Here is a 15,528-nt window from a genome sequence, read left to right as displayed (position 1 = left end):
GGCCAAAAATCCCTAAAATTAGCTGTGAGTCCAAATGGAGGGTAATTAAAATGATATTGACAATGACAACAGTTAATTAAGCCTTTAAACGGTAATAAAAAAAGGCTTTGACTGACTTGTCTCTAAAAAAACAAAATTGTTATTTTTGTTCCTGGTTTGTAAGTGAAGACAAGAACATAATCCACAAAAAAAGAAGTTTGGTGTTCTTGTCTGAGAAAACAAAGATTTACTGGTTCAAATACACTTTAAGTTTGCTACCAACTCAAAGAAATCATTATAGATATTAAGAGGACTTCAATGGATTAGGCTACATAGTAAAGTAGAAACAAGCACTTTCAAACATCAAGCCGTAGCAGAATTGTCTTGCACCTGTAGTTTCTCAAATGACCAGCAGGGGTAACTGCACTGGTTGTATAGACATCTACACATCCTTACTTCTTCATGCCTCTATCAACAAATATAGGAGTTTATGGTCTCGATAACTGGGTTAAAGTCTTCTTCAATACCACATGATGGTTATTCTATAGGTTTAGAATCAAATAGATGACAGATCCCTACCTGTGATTTACAGCTCTTAACCATAGCGACCTTTCATTAGGCCAGATGCTTAGTTATGTATGTCCATCATCTTGTCCAATGAGGGTCTATTTTGACCAAAAAAAAGCAGTTTATTGCAAAAAAAGAGAGCATCTATCTCCCTCTCTTTTGGAGGCTTTTGAGCTAGAATGTGTGTGCAGGTATCTCATCTGTAATTTTTTCGCTCTTACCTCCAGTACAGACCGAATCTAACTTTTGTTGATGTCATGAGTAGGTGGAGTCCCAATGCCCTGACTGCATCACATTTCTATATCGTAAAAATATGGTTAACTTGCAGTACTTACTATATGATCAAAGGTCATCCCGGTTCATTGCAACACCAGTATATACAAGATTTGATTTACTAACAATCTTATTAAGGACAAAATAAGCATAAGAACCTTTTGTTTCTCAATGAAAGTGAATAATGGAAAAAAAAGTCCTCCCAGAAAAAAATGAATACAAACTCATCTCAAAGGTAACTGTTCAAGCTCATTTCAAATGCACAAAAGTTTCTAGAAAATTCCAGGACGTCCCCCATCCCCGACATCTTCCTAAACTACTTGCTGTGGAATTTCTGTAATTACTTAATTAAATGTGTAACATTGATTCACGGCTCCTGATGTCAGTCAGACCTGATACAGTTCAGTTTGGTCTGGAAACCAAGGAAAAGCACATCCCAGTTTTTCCCTGGCAGATGGGGGGGGGGGGGGGGGGGGGGGGGGGGTGCAAAACGTACAGAAAACAAAGATGGTACAGTAGATGGAGTGACAAGAGTCCAAGACTATAATGAAAGCTTTTTGCCTTCACATCAACGCTTATTCACAGTGTCAGTGAACGAGTGCGGAAGAGAATGGAACAGCTCATGTTACGTGTTTTTCTTTTGAGACATCCTCAGCTGGAAGTTTTTAAAAAATGGACACATATACAGTTCAGCCCACAACCTCTTGAGTGACACACATCATGACCTTTTGACCCTGTCTCAGGTCACACCCACTGGTATGTAGGTCAGGGTAAAATAGGCCACTGCCGGCCAATCACATGCCCCGGTCTGCTGTGCACCTTCAAGACACGCTCGCACCATCCGTTTTACACATGGCTACAATTTATGCATACACATACACAAGCATTTACTACTGCAGGCCTGACAGGAGCCATAACAAACATTCTGCTGACCGTGAACGTCAACTTGAACTTGTACATGTGTGTGTGGCAGTAATGTATCTGTGGCAGAACCCCTGTTGAAAGTGAAACATGAATGTCAGGTTGTTCAAAAAGTACTCCTGCAGGATTATTACCATCAGACAGATTCAAACTTTGATGTCAGGCAAAAGAGAAAAAGGATTACATCATCAGATAAGATCAGCTCATTTAAGGCTGATTTTTTTTCTGGATAAAACTCTCAGGTTGAGGGTATAGGATAAAGATGACTGTGATCTTAACAAATTAAGATGATCCTGATCCCATCAGAGGGCTGACACACGGGGGTAAAAGTAAAGAAAATCCAGAGTTCTGTACTGCTTTAGTGAAACAATAAAGTTTGGGTAATAAACATGGTCGTTCAGTCTAAAGAGATTTTCGAGTGACATCCACATAACATGATCTCATAAGTGGGATACCATTTCTAAGTTCCTTCTTTGGCCTTTTTGCCTTCATTTGATAGGACTGCTGAGAGCCCTGAAATGTTGTGTGGGAGAGAGTGGGAAGATGACGAGCAGCAAAGGGACAAGGTCGGATTTGAACCCACAGCCACTGTGACGAGGACGATGCTCTCTGTACAAGGTAACATGACAAAAGGCTATGTGGCACCCTGTGGTGAATGGTATTAAAATCAGTTAAAGTGGGTATCTTTTAGTTTGTGTGGATTGTGGCGCCCCCTGTGGTCAAATTATTAAGTACACAAGGGGGCTGTGGATTTACTAGTCCAAGCTCGGGTTGATCCTACGTAGTTTAATTTTTGTTTTTAAAAATGAATGTGAGCTGGAATACGTGATCTGAGAAAATAAGAGGATTTTTACATTTGGATCATTATTCTGACGATCAACCAAATGTTTCTTAAACTGCTCTGAGTGAATTTGTTTTGGGGTGACTGTAAGCTTTCTTTTAAAAGATTTCCTCTTCGAGCTGAGCTCCTGTCCTTTTAGGTTAGCAAACGAATGAGATGCATATTTTATCAGGAGCATATTCTTGATCAGCCTGAGACCTGAGAAGCAATCATTACAGTCCTGTTAGTTGAGCTGGAACGTTTCAGCTGATCCAAACACCTGAATGAGGGATTTCTTATTTCTGTTCATTTCAGCGAAACCTGTTTCTCCGATCTGAACTAAACCTGCTCCGGTGGGATCTATCCTGACAGGTTTTTTTATTTTTTATAGGATACGAGGGCCCTTTTGGCGCGCTTACATAAGTTCTGAATCAGGCTGCGCTCACTGTCCCAGTCACCTACCCATAATCCATCAGGGCTAAGTTAAGACCATGGTGCCCTGGGGATGTGTTATGGCGACTTTGTAACCAATGTTATATCAGAGAGGGAATGTAGGCTTCTTGGATATCAAAGAGCTGCTCCGGGAAAGGATGAGTTTAATTTATGATTCTGCTTTGAGTGTTCATACTGGGATGCTGAAAAACTGAACTGCACTCAGCATGACGAGGCTGGAGTTTTAACCACCTCTACCAACTGTAAGTTTCACAGTCATACATGAGCATGAAAAAGCTTTGAAACAAAACAGTAGATAAATGAAATCCGTCAAGGAGACATTGTTTGTAACCTTTATTTTGGCTTGACACAAAGGCATGACAGGAAACAAATGCATCCATAATCTGCAAGATGTCTCATCACTACATACATCTTCACAGTTGTTCAGGAAATATTAAAAAAAAGTGTAATATGTACAAGTGAGGGGGTGATGATGTGTGTTCAGATGACCTGGCATCACACCTACTCGCCGAGGTTCAAAACACGAAACTTGTCTAGGTTGTAGAAGCAGGCCTTGACGACTCGACCCCCAAAATATCGCCCGTTCAGATCCACCACGGCTGCAGAGGAGAGAGAGAGAGAGATGCAAAGGTCATAGTGTACTTAGGTTCACAGATTAAACACACAATAGCATACCTACTGCAGTTTAAAAAAACACAAGGGCATACACGAGTGTGACAGGATTCAGTTTGAGCTTTTTACAAAGTCATCAACACACATTTTATTTTAGATTTTTGAGAACTGAGCAAAAAAAAAAGTCTTCATCTGACTTTCTAAAAATCTTTTTCATTTGAAGAATAAAGTACCGTAAATTCCGGACTATAAGCCGCTACTTTTTTCTCACACTTCGAGCACTGCGGCTTCTACTCCGGTGCGGCCAATGCATGGATTTTTTATGGGGGACAATGAGCTTCTGCCGCAAATACATTTGACTTCGTCACGTCGGATCTTAATATCAGTCATTTTGCGCTTCATGCACGCACCCTCATGATGGAAAACACACGGAGAAATACATATGATGCAGCTTTCAAGTTAAAGGCCTGGCTGCCAAAGAAGCTAACAGAGCTGCTGCACGTTAAGATGACACTGACAGCGACAACAGAGACTGAGGAAGTGAGTAATGAAGTCATTCTGAGGCAGTGAATGGATGGACTTTTTCTTGTGAAATATATTACGGTCATCTTTTTCATCAGCCGTGTTACAGACACCGTCGGCTAGGCTTCGTATTGTAACAGTTCATGTTGTAAAGTCAGTAGTTGATAATGTGTTCATAATTCCGATTATGTGGAGAGTCAGTGAATGCACCAGCGAGAACGTGTTGAGTGGCTGTATGAGAGAACGCTGGGGGAGAGAGTTGGATTGTTACGGCAAGTTATGTGTTGCTCTCCGCTGTAAACGGCGTGGTCACGGCCGACAGTGATCGGGTTATTAAAAGTTATTATTTGAACGCTCTCGTCGTCCTTTAACGTCCGTACGGACGCTACAGTATTTGCGGATGTTACCGGTAGCCTACGTCTGTGTAAATAGCTCTTGTTATAGCGTGGACACCTGCGGCTTATAATCAAGTGCGGCTTATATATGTACAAATACATTTATTTACTTATTTTTAGCCGGTGCGGCTTATATCCAGGTGCGCTCAATAGTCCGGAATTTACGGTAGTATCTTCAGTATATCAGTCAAAAGAAGGCGTATAACTATAACTCGCAATCTAATAAAAAAAATCAAAACAAATGTGGACAATTTAAATCAATTGTACAAAAACATTGATCTGCTTTTTAGACGCAAGTTCAACAGAAATTAGACAAAACAAAACAGTTTGCAAACGACTGATGAACAACAGATATGATGCAGCACTAAAAATGGAACCACGCTGGAAACATCCACAAATGATGAAAACATTCACAGGAAACCGACTTGAACCCCTCTGTCCTAAAACAAGTGCAGATTTTCAGTTCATCATAAAGAGGCAGTTTCATAACCAGTGAGCGAGTCCTCACAGGGGCTTTAAAGGGAAACCTTTCCACTGATTTCATGTTTTCATCTCAGCTCGCACATTAAGTTTGACTTATTCTCAGAATTCAGAGATTCAATCTCCACATTTTCTCAACATCAGCGTCAACATGTTGACTCTGGAAATTCCAAACAGTCATTTCTCCTTGCATGCCTGCTGACAATACTCTTCTTTATTTTAGAGCCTGTTTCCCAGAATGCCTTTCAGGAGAAACCCACGACTTCGGCTTTAAAGAGGATGTTTGCCGTTTACTCTTTGAAGCAGTGGCTCTCGACCCAACACCAACTAATTCATGACAAGCCGACAAGCGACTCAAACTCATGATACCTTCAACCAATCAGAGTTAGTTCATGACCTCAGAAGGTACAAAACATGTGATCATTTTCTTCCAGCCACACATTCGCGACCCACTTTTAGGTCCCGACCCGCAGGTTGAGAAGCACTGCTTTAAATCTTCCTTTTCCCTGTTTGGATGTTAAACAGCAGCACAAAGATAAATCAAAAACTGAGCAGTCTTCTTCACAGCCCAAGATGCAGGAAATAAATGTATGTTATGTCACATCATTATTCCTAGAAAGAGAAGAAGTTCATCGAGATAATGAAGCTGAAATGCGTTCTTAAGAGTTTTAGACCAAGTTTTTGATTGCAGTGACGCTAACAACCCCGTGATAAAAGCTCCTAAAAAGAAAAACAGCTCTGCTCTGGCTCCTCCTCTTTGACGTCAATCATTTCCCAGGATTGTCATCGTCCAGTAGACGCCTACTAACGGTCCGACCAAGCACAACTTAGACAGACAGGACAGAGTGAACGCTGCTGATCTGTGTTCACCTCATCAATGAAATGATGTCAAACCCATTTTGAAATGCAGCGACAGCCAGCAGACGCTTAACGCAAAGAGGAGCTACAGTGAATAAATGCACCCAACCAGGAAATAGTCCCTCATGTCAAAACACAGCCAGTCTGTTTCTCTACACTAAATACTGTCTTCTAAGTATGGTCGAACCAAATCACAGCATCTAATCCACACGCCCTGAGCCGCCACATAAATCACTGCTTTACCAGAGAGAGAGAGAGAGAGAGAGAGATTTATACAGTCACACGAGTAGTCCAATGCTCCCCACCTCACCATCTCAGATTTCAATGAAAGTTGCTCGATTTCATTTTTCAAATGTTTGTGAAAATGGTCATTTTCAGCTCTACAAAGCACATAGCCGCTGAGTAAAGGCCTAAAACCACCAGTCTACTGCTACAGAGCTCACATTTTGCACACGTTCATTTGAACCAAGTACCAACTTGTATATTGAAATTCATTGTAACTTGAGATGGTGGGGGGCGCTGGTGGCACAGTGGTTAGTGGGCATCGAGGCTATACTCATTACGCGGGCGGCCCGTGGCTCCTCTCCCGCATGTCGATCCACACTCTCTCTCCCTGACTTCTGTCTCTATCCACTATCCTACCTCTGTAATAAAAGGCAAAAAAAATCTCAAAAAAATAATACTGTAAATAAAAATCTGAGATGATGAGTGGGGCAGATTTCTAACATTGGACTACTTGGCATGGAATGAGCCGGACAGTTCAGCTAAAACTCAGTTTACACTCTCGTGTCTAACTCTCTAACCTGTCACTGTGTGAGCCTCAACCTCTGCAGGGTAACAACCATCTTTTTTTTATTGCTTTATTTAAAGCTTTTTATACTATGCAGACACACACACACACACACACACAGGACAGACAAGAACAGCCAGCAGAATTATACAAAATGACAGAAAGAAAGAAAGAGAGGCAAAGGGCACACGACTAGATGTCCAAAGCTTCCAGCTGCTAAAAAAAGAGACTTCCCCTGAGACTTTCCATCCTTACAAGAAATAAAAAGTTTCATCATCGTCAAAGAAATCTATCACAGAGTGTAACATGCACCCCTGTGTCCCTCGTTTTTTTTTGCTCATTTAGCGTCTGTCCCGCTTTCTCAGAGCTGTGATGTCAGCGCGGTGCTGACGGTGCCGCAGGGAGGCGACTGGGCCACGTGTGATGTAACACCTCGGGGAGCCGAGTCTCACCCTGTTTCTGATCTGGGACAACCCATTTAGCAATGGACACACCGTCACCCGAATCATCAGAGCAGTTACACAATGAAGAGAGAAAGTGATGCAAAGACGATCTCCAGAACGGCTGCTCTAAAAAAAAAAATTTTTTAAATAAAGATGATTTTCTACTGGGTGAAATGTCGACTGACGACAGCGGCCAAATTTGGAGCGTCAATAAGAGGTCATGGGTTTCTTTCCCAGGTTTTTCAAGCTCCTCTGACGTTTAGGCCACGAACAAATCCACAGCGATGTAAGATAACGACCTGAAGTGTCCGCTGATCTCTGTTGGTTTCAGCCTCGATTCAACGTCAGCAACTTTCAGCAGAGGGGCTGAAGGCTGAGCGATGATGAGTGTATCTCTCCAGACGACCAAAAAATCCTTCATCTGGTTAAAAGAGTGGGACGCTACATGCAGGCAAGGAGCCGCAGGTCGGACATGAACCCGGGCCGCTCATTGAAGGACTGTGCTGTAGTATTTTTTTTTTTGCTATTGATGCTGTTTATATTCTCTGTTTTACGGTTTTTTGAAGCTGTTGTAACACCCAAATTTCACCCATTGGGGGAAAACTCTCTCTCTTGATAATGATTTTTGTTTATAAACAAAAAACAGATGGTTCAAATCTAAGTGGCGAACATGTAACGGAGAGAGAAGTGTTGTCTGAATGTTTCCGTGTTTACAGACGCAACATGAGCAGGACATGAAAACACTCTGGGTCAGAGTCGGCTACACGTCGACCTGAGAGAACAAGACACTCACCTTTGATGGCAGACTCCACCCTCTCGAACTCCAGGAATATCCGCACAGCTTCATCGTCCATCACTTCTGCAATCTGAGAAGCAAGAAGCGGGGGTTGACACCTTTTCTTTTTAACGCTCCGGAGATTCTATTTGCGTTACAGTGACTCGAGCCGTCTTTGATTCTCACCTCAAAGATGACGCATTTCACCACTTTGCCGTACTTCTCACACTCTTCTTTGGTTTCTCCCTCCAGGTCTTCGTCCACCTCTCCCGGGCCCACCATGTTCTGTGGGACAAATAGAGCAACACGTCCACATGAAGAGAGCAGACATCTTTTCCGTGAGTTTTTTATTTTTTCATGTATATTCTATAACATCAGGCGCCTGTTGCCCCGGCTCCTGCACCCACATGTCCGATGTGTCCTTGGGCAAGACAGTTAATTCCCGAGTTGCTCCCACTGCTTTGTTGGCGGTGTATGAATGAACACTTTCACACACACTGAGTAACATGACCACCAAAAGTAAAAAAAAAAAAAAATTATAATAATAATAAAAAAAATCATTCGTACACCGCAGACGAAGCAGCGGGAGCAATTGGGGGTTAGGTGTCTTGCCCAAGGACACAACGGACATTTTATTTTATTGCCAAGTACATTCACATCTAGGAGCTGTATTGATGTGACAGAAAAAAAAGAGGCTAAAATAAGAAATAATTAAATTAAATGAAATACGAGACGTTGCTGCAGGAGCGGGGGATCGAACCCTCGACCTTCTGATTGGGAGACGACCACAGCCGCCCCAGATGTGTATGAATGATGGTCACTTTACACAGCAGCCTCTGCCATCAGTGTGTGAATGTGTAAGTGTGAGCTGCTTCGAGTTCACGATACAAGCCCCAGTGACGGCGTCACAGACGTACCCTGAGCAGGACCACTTTCGTCGGGTTTTTCAGGATCTCCGTGAGCGGGTTGGCGTCGGACTTCTTCGAGGAATCTGCTGCTTGGGTGGAAACAGAGAAATAGGTCAGGGGTTGTTTTTTTTTTTGTGTATCCTTCCTTTAAAGCAAATATTCACAGGCTGCTGGATGAAGCAACTGAAGGTTTGTCACGAGATGTTTTATCGTATTTCACATCGAGTCCACTCATTTGATCAAATTAAACAATTGAGCAATTCTTTTGTTCACTGAAGCTAAACTGATATCCAATCTTTAGTGTGGCATATTTTAAATCACTGCTTTTATTACGCTGGAATCTGAAGCAGGTCACTCAACTGTCAGTGGACCGACGAGTACGAGGGTGAAGTATACACTGTCTGCATGCAAGCTTCACTTCTAATCTTATCTTGTGGTTAGTTCTCGGGTAGATGCACTGGGGATCCTCAGACTGGTTTATCACGCGTTGTTGCTCAGACGGGAAGCTGCCATCCTGCCTTCTCCTCCCAGCAGAGAACACAGAGAGAGAGAGAACGTCTACAGACTGTCTGTGTTCACGTCTAATCTCTTCTTGTTTTACAATACGGGGCTCTGATAACCGTCACTCACGCTGCAGCTCTGCGTCCGGGAGAGCAGACGGAGGGAGCAGCCTCCTTTTATAGAGACGGGACAAAACCTACAGAGGAGACGAGCGAGACTGCTGCTAGCGGCGCAGTCATCGTGTAATCTCCATGATTTCGTTTTCAACATGGTAGTGAGCCAATTTTTGTCACTGAACCTGTAACTCGATTTATCGCCCCGTACCGAATCTATGCTATTATTTATTTTATTTATATATATATATATATATATATATATATATACATACAGATAAGTTATTGGAGTTCTAAAAGGGTGAGTTTAAACCTTGATCGAAAAAGAACACCAACCATGCCAGACCATGTTACTCATATCTTGTAATCATACTCTTGATATATATATATATATATATCCACATACACTATACTCATTGCACCATAGTATATATTATTATTACAATGTTATGTTATCTTTATTATATTATATCTATACTTATTTATATTATATATCATATTACATTATACTCTTACATTCTTATACCTATATATCTATACTCACTACTGCGTATAGATGCACTATATGTATTACACTTATAACTGTCAATACTGTTTTCATAACCCTCTGATCACATGTCACTTTAACATACCACTCACTGCACTTTTTTTCTTCTTCATAGTCCTGTTGAGTCCACCACATTATAGTCCTCTGTATATCCCCCTTACTACTTGAAATTGTATTTATGTTGCTATGTTATTCAGTTTTTGACTTTTTTTGATTCTGCACTGCTGCTGTAACGCCAGAATTTCCCCATTGGGGATCAATAAAGTTATATTTGATCCTATAAGTTATTGGAGTTCTAAAAGGGTGAGTTTATACCTTGATCGAAAAAGGTTGGCGCTTTGGTCGATAGGATTGTTGCTCTGTGGCGGGAAGTTGACTAAAGTCTAGAAATGAAGTCGAGCTTTTAAAGTTTATACAGACGCCTTCATGCGACCGTAGAAATCCCTGATTTACAGGTTACTCACTCATCAGACTAATATTGTTTGTGAAGCAGGCTGTGAACGTGTCTGGGTGTGAATGTGACTTCAAGCAGTCAGCTAAACAACGCAGCTTGTTGCACTTCTGCAGCAGTTTCGTTATTTAACATGAGAGGATGCTGCTTTTTGTTTTCTCAGCACGTTTTGATGAAGGATGGATATAAAGAGGAGTGAGCTGAGCTGCTGCTACCATAATGGTGTAAATATTGTTTTAGTGAATGGATGAAGGTAAATCAGCATCTAAACGCTACAAGCTCTAATGATTTGGTATCATGAGTGTAGCTTCATACTAAAACTGTCAAAGAGTGGGTTGAATCTGTTTAAAGAGTCTGACCAAATGAAATTTTTAAAAAAAGCAAGTCCAAAGAAAAGATGGAGGCCAACCTGAAAAACCTCCGCCGGGAGCTTCTGGAACACTTGACTGGCTGGACCCTGCTGCTCCGTCACACGTGAAATGAAAAAGTACAAATGTTTGCAAACAGTCAAAGTAAAACATCGAACTAATTACGCTTTAGCTGTCACTGATGAAGTGAAACCAAACAGTTATGTATCAAAAAAACAGCCAACATGCTTCAAAGCTTAAAAGGTCTCAATAAAAGCACAGTGAGAGGACAAACAAAGAAGACGAGCTGAGTGTTCGTTAGGTTAGGAGAGTCAATGAGCAGACAGGAAAAGGTCGCACTTACGTTTTTCGGCAGCGTCGCCGATGATGATCTTCCCTCCTCTCTTGCTCGTCTTCTCCACGGACAGCGCCGTGCTGAGGCCCTGCTCGTGCTTCCCCAGACCCTGGCCTTCTTTAAAGCCATACTTCTGCATGATCTTATGGGCCACCGTACCTCTGCAGGGGAGGAAGAGTCCATTTAAGCAAACATGAATCGCTGTTAGGAGTTTATACAGACACAGGGGCATGAACTGATTCATGAACCGACTAAAATCTTTTCTTTTTAACAATTTTGCTGCAAACAAAGCAGTTAGTAAATATGACAAACTCTTTACTTCTGTGTAACCACTCACTTCTTGTAGGCTTTAATCATTTTGCTTTAATTAAAATGTGCAGCAATTGAACTGACCCCAACAAATAGACAAAAAAAAGAAGACAATTGTAGAAATTTAAATTATATTGTAAATAACGCAGGTGTGATGCAGGAAAAAAAAAGTCTGAACAGAAACCGAAATGTTATAGTAAGAATGACATCTGGTGAGTTAGACCTGATGGTAATAATAAAAAAAACACGCAGCAACATAGACTGGATTAGATTAGTTAAAGTTAAGTCTTCCTTGTTGTTCATATTTTGTCATTTACTGTCATGTGTCACCCACCCCATGTTAGCCAGGAAGGAGCTGGTTGGTCCGGGCGGCGAGCGAGGCCGGTCTGAGTCCTCGTACATCGGTGGAGGGATGGCGGCCTTCGAGCCTCTGGCAGGACGGCCTTCATCCTCATACGAGTACAGAGAGGGGCCTGAAATCACAAAAACACACACACACAGAACTGAAAGTGTGATGATTTAGTGTATGCTGCCCTCTGCTGGTGAAACACTTCAAATGATCCCTTAACACCTGTGTCAGAGTCCAGTACTTCCTCTGTGATCGCTGCGAAAGACAAAACGAGTAACTTCTTCGTTTCTACCTTTTTTAAACGTCTCCAGGAAAACAAGTTATTAGATCACTACAACCCCAAAGCTAAAAAACACTTACCATCCCTGTCAACAAGAGAAGACGGAGGGGCGATAGCTGCTCCACCCAAACCTTCGAGCGAGCGAGCGAGAGAGAGAGAGAGAGAGAGATCAGGTCAGATAGATGATTCGTTGCGTTGGTTTTCAAATGTTTGCTAACTTTTGGGTTCTTCCCTTCTTCAGAGTTTTTTTTTTTGTGATTCGATGACATGAAAGTTTGTGTAAAAAAGTTAACTTTTTTTTTTTCTTACATTAACTCGACCAAACCCTGTAAGAAACATGTCGTTCAAAGTAGCCGTGCGTTAGACATGTCACGGTGCAGCTTTAAAAATGATATACTTAAAACATTTTACAGGAACGTTCAAGAGCATCTCCAAGTTTGAGTCTCTATAATGTGAATGGAGTTGAGCTTGTAAAGCACTTTTCTTATAAAAACAGAGGATGTTAGCATGTTAGTCCACACATTTTAAAGTTTTATAAACAAGACATATCTCAGAATCTTAACTTGTGCAAATGGCCTGTTCTACTCCTGCAGGTGATCTTTAACTCTGTTTGAATGTGAAAACTGAAATCTCTTCCAAGAGTGGACCACAGACAACAGCTTCCACTCAGGTGATGGCAAACATCTTCAGTGCAGAGTCGGTCTTCAGGCGAGTCGTTTATTTTTAACCCGTCATGTTTAGCAGGAGGTTAAACACTCACTTCTTTTCCTTCGCTCTTTCTCGTATTCATCGTCCTCGTCCGAGTCGCCCTCTGCTGTTGGGAAACGAGAGAAACCACTCGGAGCTCCAGTTTCGTGTCTGTCTTTCCTCTTCCTGCAACACAACACATTTTATCTATCTGCACTCCACATATACACCTCGCAGAACGAGACTGTCCCCATCAGACAGGAGGGGGGGGGGGGGGGTCAAGATGCTACGTGAAAAATGACGCAGAATTGATGATGCGACGTTTCAACGATGTGAACTAAAGAGTGGAGGGAAACATACCGGCCATCAGAAAACACAAAGCAGCAGTGTAACGAGCTTCACACATGCAGCCCCTCCTCTAAATATCAGGAGTGTGAAACATCTCTTTGTCAAGGAGGATCATACTTTTCCCTCTCCTCGATCTCCTTCTGTCGCTCCTGCTCCCTCTGCCGCTGTCGCTCCTCCCGGTGCCGCTTCACCACTTTCTCATAGTCGTTGGGAAACATCGGATCATACTCGTCTGCCAGCGGGATGAGCACATCACTAGAGGAGAAACCGCTTGGCACTGAATCCTGGAGAACGAACACACACAGAAGCCTTTTGAGTAGATGCTCAGAAACATAAGCGCTGACTGGTGATGGGCCTGGCCAATTATCAGAGGCTGATATTTCGCATTTGGACGATTATCTGTATCTTCACCTTTTTTTTTTTTTAAGTTTTATTTTTGGCCTTTATGCCTTTATTGATAGGGGAGGACAGTGGATAGAGTCGGAAAGAGGGAGAGAGTGGGGAGAGACATGCGGGAAAGTGGCCACAGGCCGGACGCGAACCCGGGCCGCCCGCGCGAGGAGCAAAGCCTCGCTATATGGGACGCGCGCGCTGCGCCACTGGCGCCCCGCACTTTGTGTTTTTTATTACTCTTAAAATACATTTATTATTTTTTAAATGTGTTACTTTTTACTTTGCTCTACCTTCACTTATTTACTTATCTTCTATTATAATTTAACACTGCTGTCCTACGCCGTTTCACCTATCACCAGTTTGTAACACTATTGCACAAAGACATAAAACGTAGGCTTCGCTGAAGGTTTGTCTTTCTTTCTGTTTTTTTTTTTATTACTCCGTCTCGCACAATGCCCCGCCCACAACACCTTCTGATTGGCCAGAGGCCTAGACGCCAATGAATTAAACAGAAACCAGAGCAACCAGGAGCAGTGATGGTTATTCTGGTTCGTTTTTAAGAGAGCCAGATTATTTAAGCTCAGCCCAACAAACGGCTCTTCATTTCACCCCTTATACTTACAAAATAATTCAGACTAATGTAGAGCTGTTTTGACTTGTGATGTGTCTGTGCACACACTACTATTCAATCCCATCCTTTGTACTGAAGTATTCAAAAGTAAAAACCACATTGTCTTATAGCCATCTTTTTCTATATTCACTCATCTTCACACTGCACCTCTCCCTCCTGATCAGTGCACCCAGCTATGAGCGCCGCTCTGCTGGACACCCGCCCCTCCCTGCTTGGTGGTATGATCCTTGTCTATCCTCACATGATTGGTTGCACAAGCCTGCATGTGACACTCAGTCATTGCATGCATGGAGCACCTGTAGTGCTGAGATCATCATATCATTCTGCCTTATATTACCTGGTGTTTTAATATTAAAATGTTGGACTGTAAATGCACATCAGTGCCAAATACCTTTCATCTAATTCATGAACTAGTAATCATCAGCCCTGAACACAATATCAGTCGACCCCTACAATTATTCTGCTCTGTATCAAATTTTAATGACACATTTTCATTCATCGAGATCAAGACGCATCGAATCGGGGAGAAAAATCCAGCAGCCTGAATTATTCAACTTGTTTTTAAAGAAACGAAGAGCGGTAGGGTGCAGAGACCTTGAGTCCAGCTGCAGGATGTGGAGGGGGGTCTGTGATCTGTCTGTCATCACTGGAGCCTCCTCTCTTCAGATCAATGACCGGGGCCAACACAGTGGTCTGCTTCATCCGCTGAGTCTGCACAAAAACACACACACATACATACATACGTACGTGAAGCGAACACTGTGTGTGTGTGTGTGTGTGTGTGTGTGTGTGTGTGTGTGTGTAGGTCGCTTACCTTGGCCTGGGTCAGAGCAGCTTTCTTCACCTTCAGCTGGGACTGCAGCAGCTTGAAGTTCTTGGACCAGCCTTCAGTCTTGGTGTCGCTGGCTCCCACACCGAGGTCATCATACAGCGACATAGCTGCAGGTCCGAGCCTCTGAGTCCTGCAGACACACACACAAACACAACATTTATCCTTAACTTCTTCATGTCTGAGTACTCAATGGTTCAGTTAAACCGGAGAGCAGCATGAACGAAAACACAGCAAAGCTGTATTTAAATGAACCTCTTAAAGGCTGAAGCTTAAATTATTTTGTTCTGTTTAGTTCAGATGAAAAGTATTTGAAGCTAACGCAGGCTAATGCTAAAAGAGCTAACCAAACTCCTGTTTTTACACAATGATTAATGATAAATTAAAAAAAAAGACAATATTTATCTTATTGTGTCTTATTCAACCTACCAGACTAAGAACTATCCAGCGATAGCACTATTTAAGTGCAAATATTGGTAATAATAATAAAGTTTCAGATGCACATCTAATATAATGTTAGCTGGATCCTTGCCGTGCAAACAGGCGGAAGTGAGAAACAACAACAGAGTCGAGAAGAGCGACAGAGCTCTGC

General features: G+C 42.3%; 1 protein-coding gene across 1 annotated transcript; it reads right to left on the bottom strand.

Moving 5' to 3' along the window:
* Nucleotides 1-3,366: 3,366 nt before the first annotated feature.
* rbm17 (RNA binding motif protein 17) lies at nucleotides 3,367-15,512 on the bottom strand. Its single transcript, XM_079334625.1, has 13 exons — nucleotides 15,366-15,512; nucleotides 14,922-15,069; nucleotides 14,702-14,818; nucleotides 13,201-13,367; nucleotides 12,809-12,921; nucleotides 12,129-12,179; nucleotides 11,754-11,892; nucleotides 11,120-11,271; nucleotides 10,818-10,868; nucleotides 8,806-8,882; nucleotides 8,075-8,173; nucleotides 7,907-7,979; nucleotides 3,367-3,612 (listed from the first exon to the last, which is right to left on the bottom strand). Exons 2-13 carry the CDS (start codon nucleotides 15,042-15,044, stop codon nucleotides 3,515-3,517), a joined length of 1,260 nt encoding a protein of 419 aa, XP_079190751.1. The 5' UTR covers nucleotides 15,045-15,069; nucleotides 15,366-15,512; the 3' UTR covers nucleotides 3,367-3,514.
* Nucleotides 15,513-15,528: the final 16 nt, after the last annotated feature.

The sequence above is a fragment of the Symphodus melops genome (genome assembly GCF_947650265.1).
Source record: "Symphodus melops genome assembly, chromosome: 22".
NCBI classification, from domain to species: Eukaryota; Metazoa; Chordata; class Actinopteri; order Labriformes; family Labridae; genus Symphodus; species Symphodus melops.
The sequence above is the reverse complement of the archived record's forward strand: the minus strand, read 5'-3'. Positions and strand labels throughout refer to the sequence as shown.

Excerpts from the sequence above, each read along its gene's own strand:
- rbm17 (XM_079334625.1), bottom strand. The coding sequence starts at position 15,044 with ATGTCGCTGTATGATGACCTCGGTGTGGGAGCCAGCGACACCAAGACT. Across the intron at positions 11,893-12,128 it reads TTCTCTTGTTGACAGGGATG|GCCCCTCTCTGTACTCGTAT; the intron begins GTAAGTGTTTTT and ends TTGTGATTTCAG. Across the intron at positions 3,613-7,906 it reads GGTGGAGTCTGCCATCAAAG|CCGTGGTGGATCTGAACGGG; the intron begins GTGAGTGTCTTG and ends TCTCCTCTGCAG.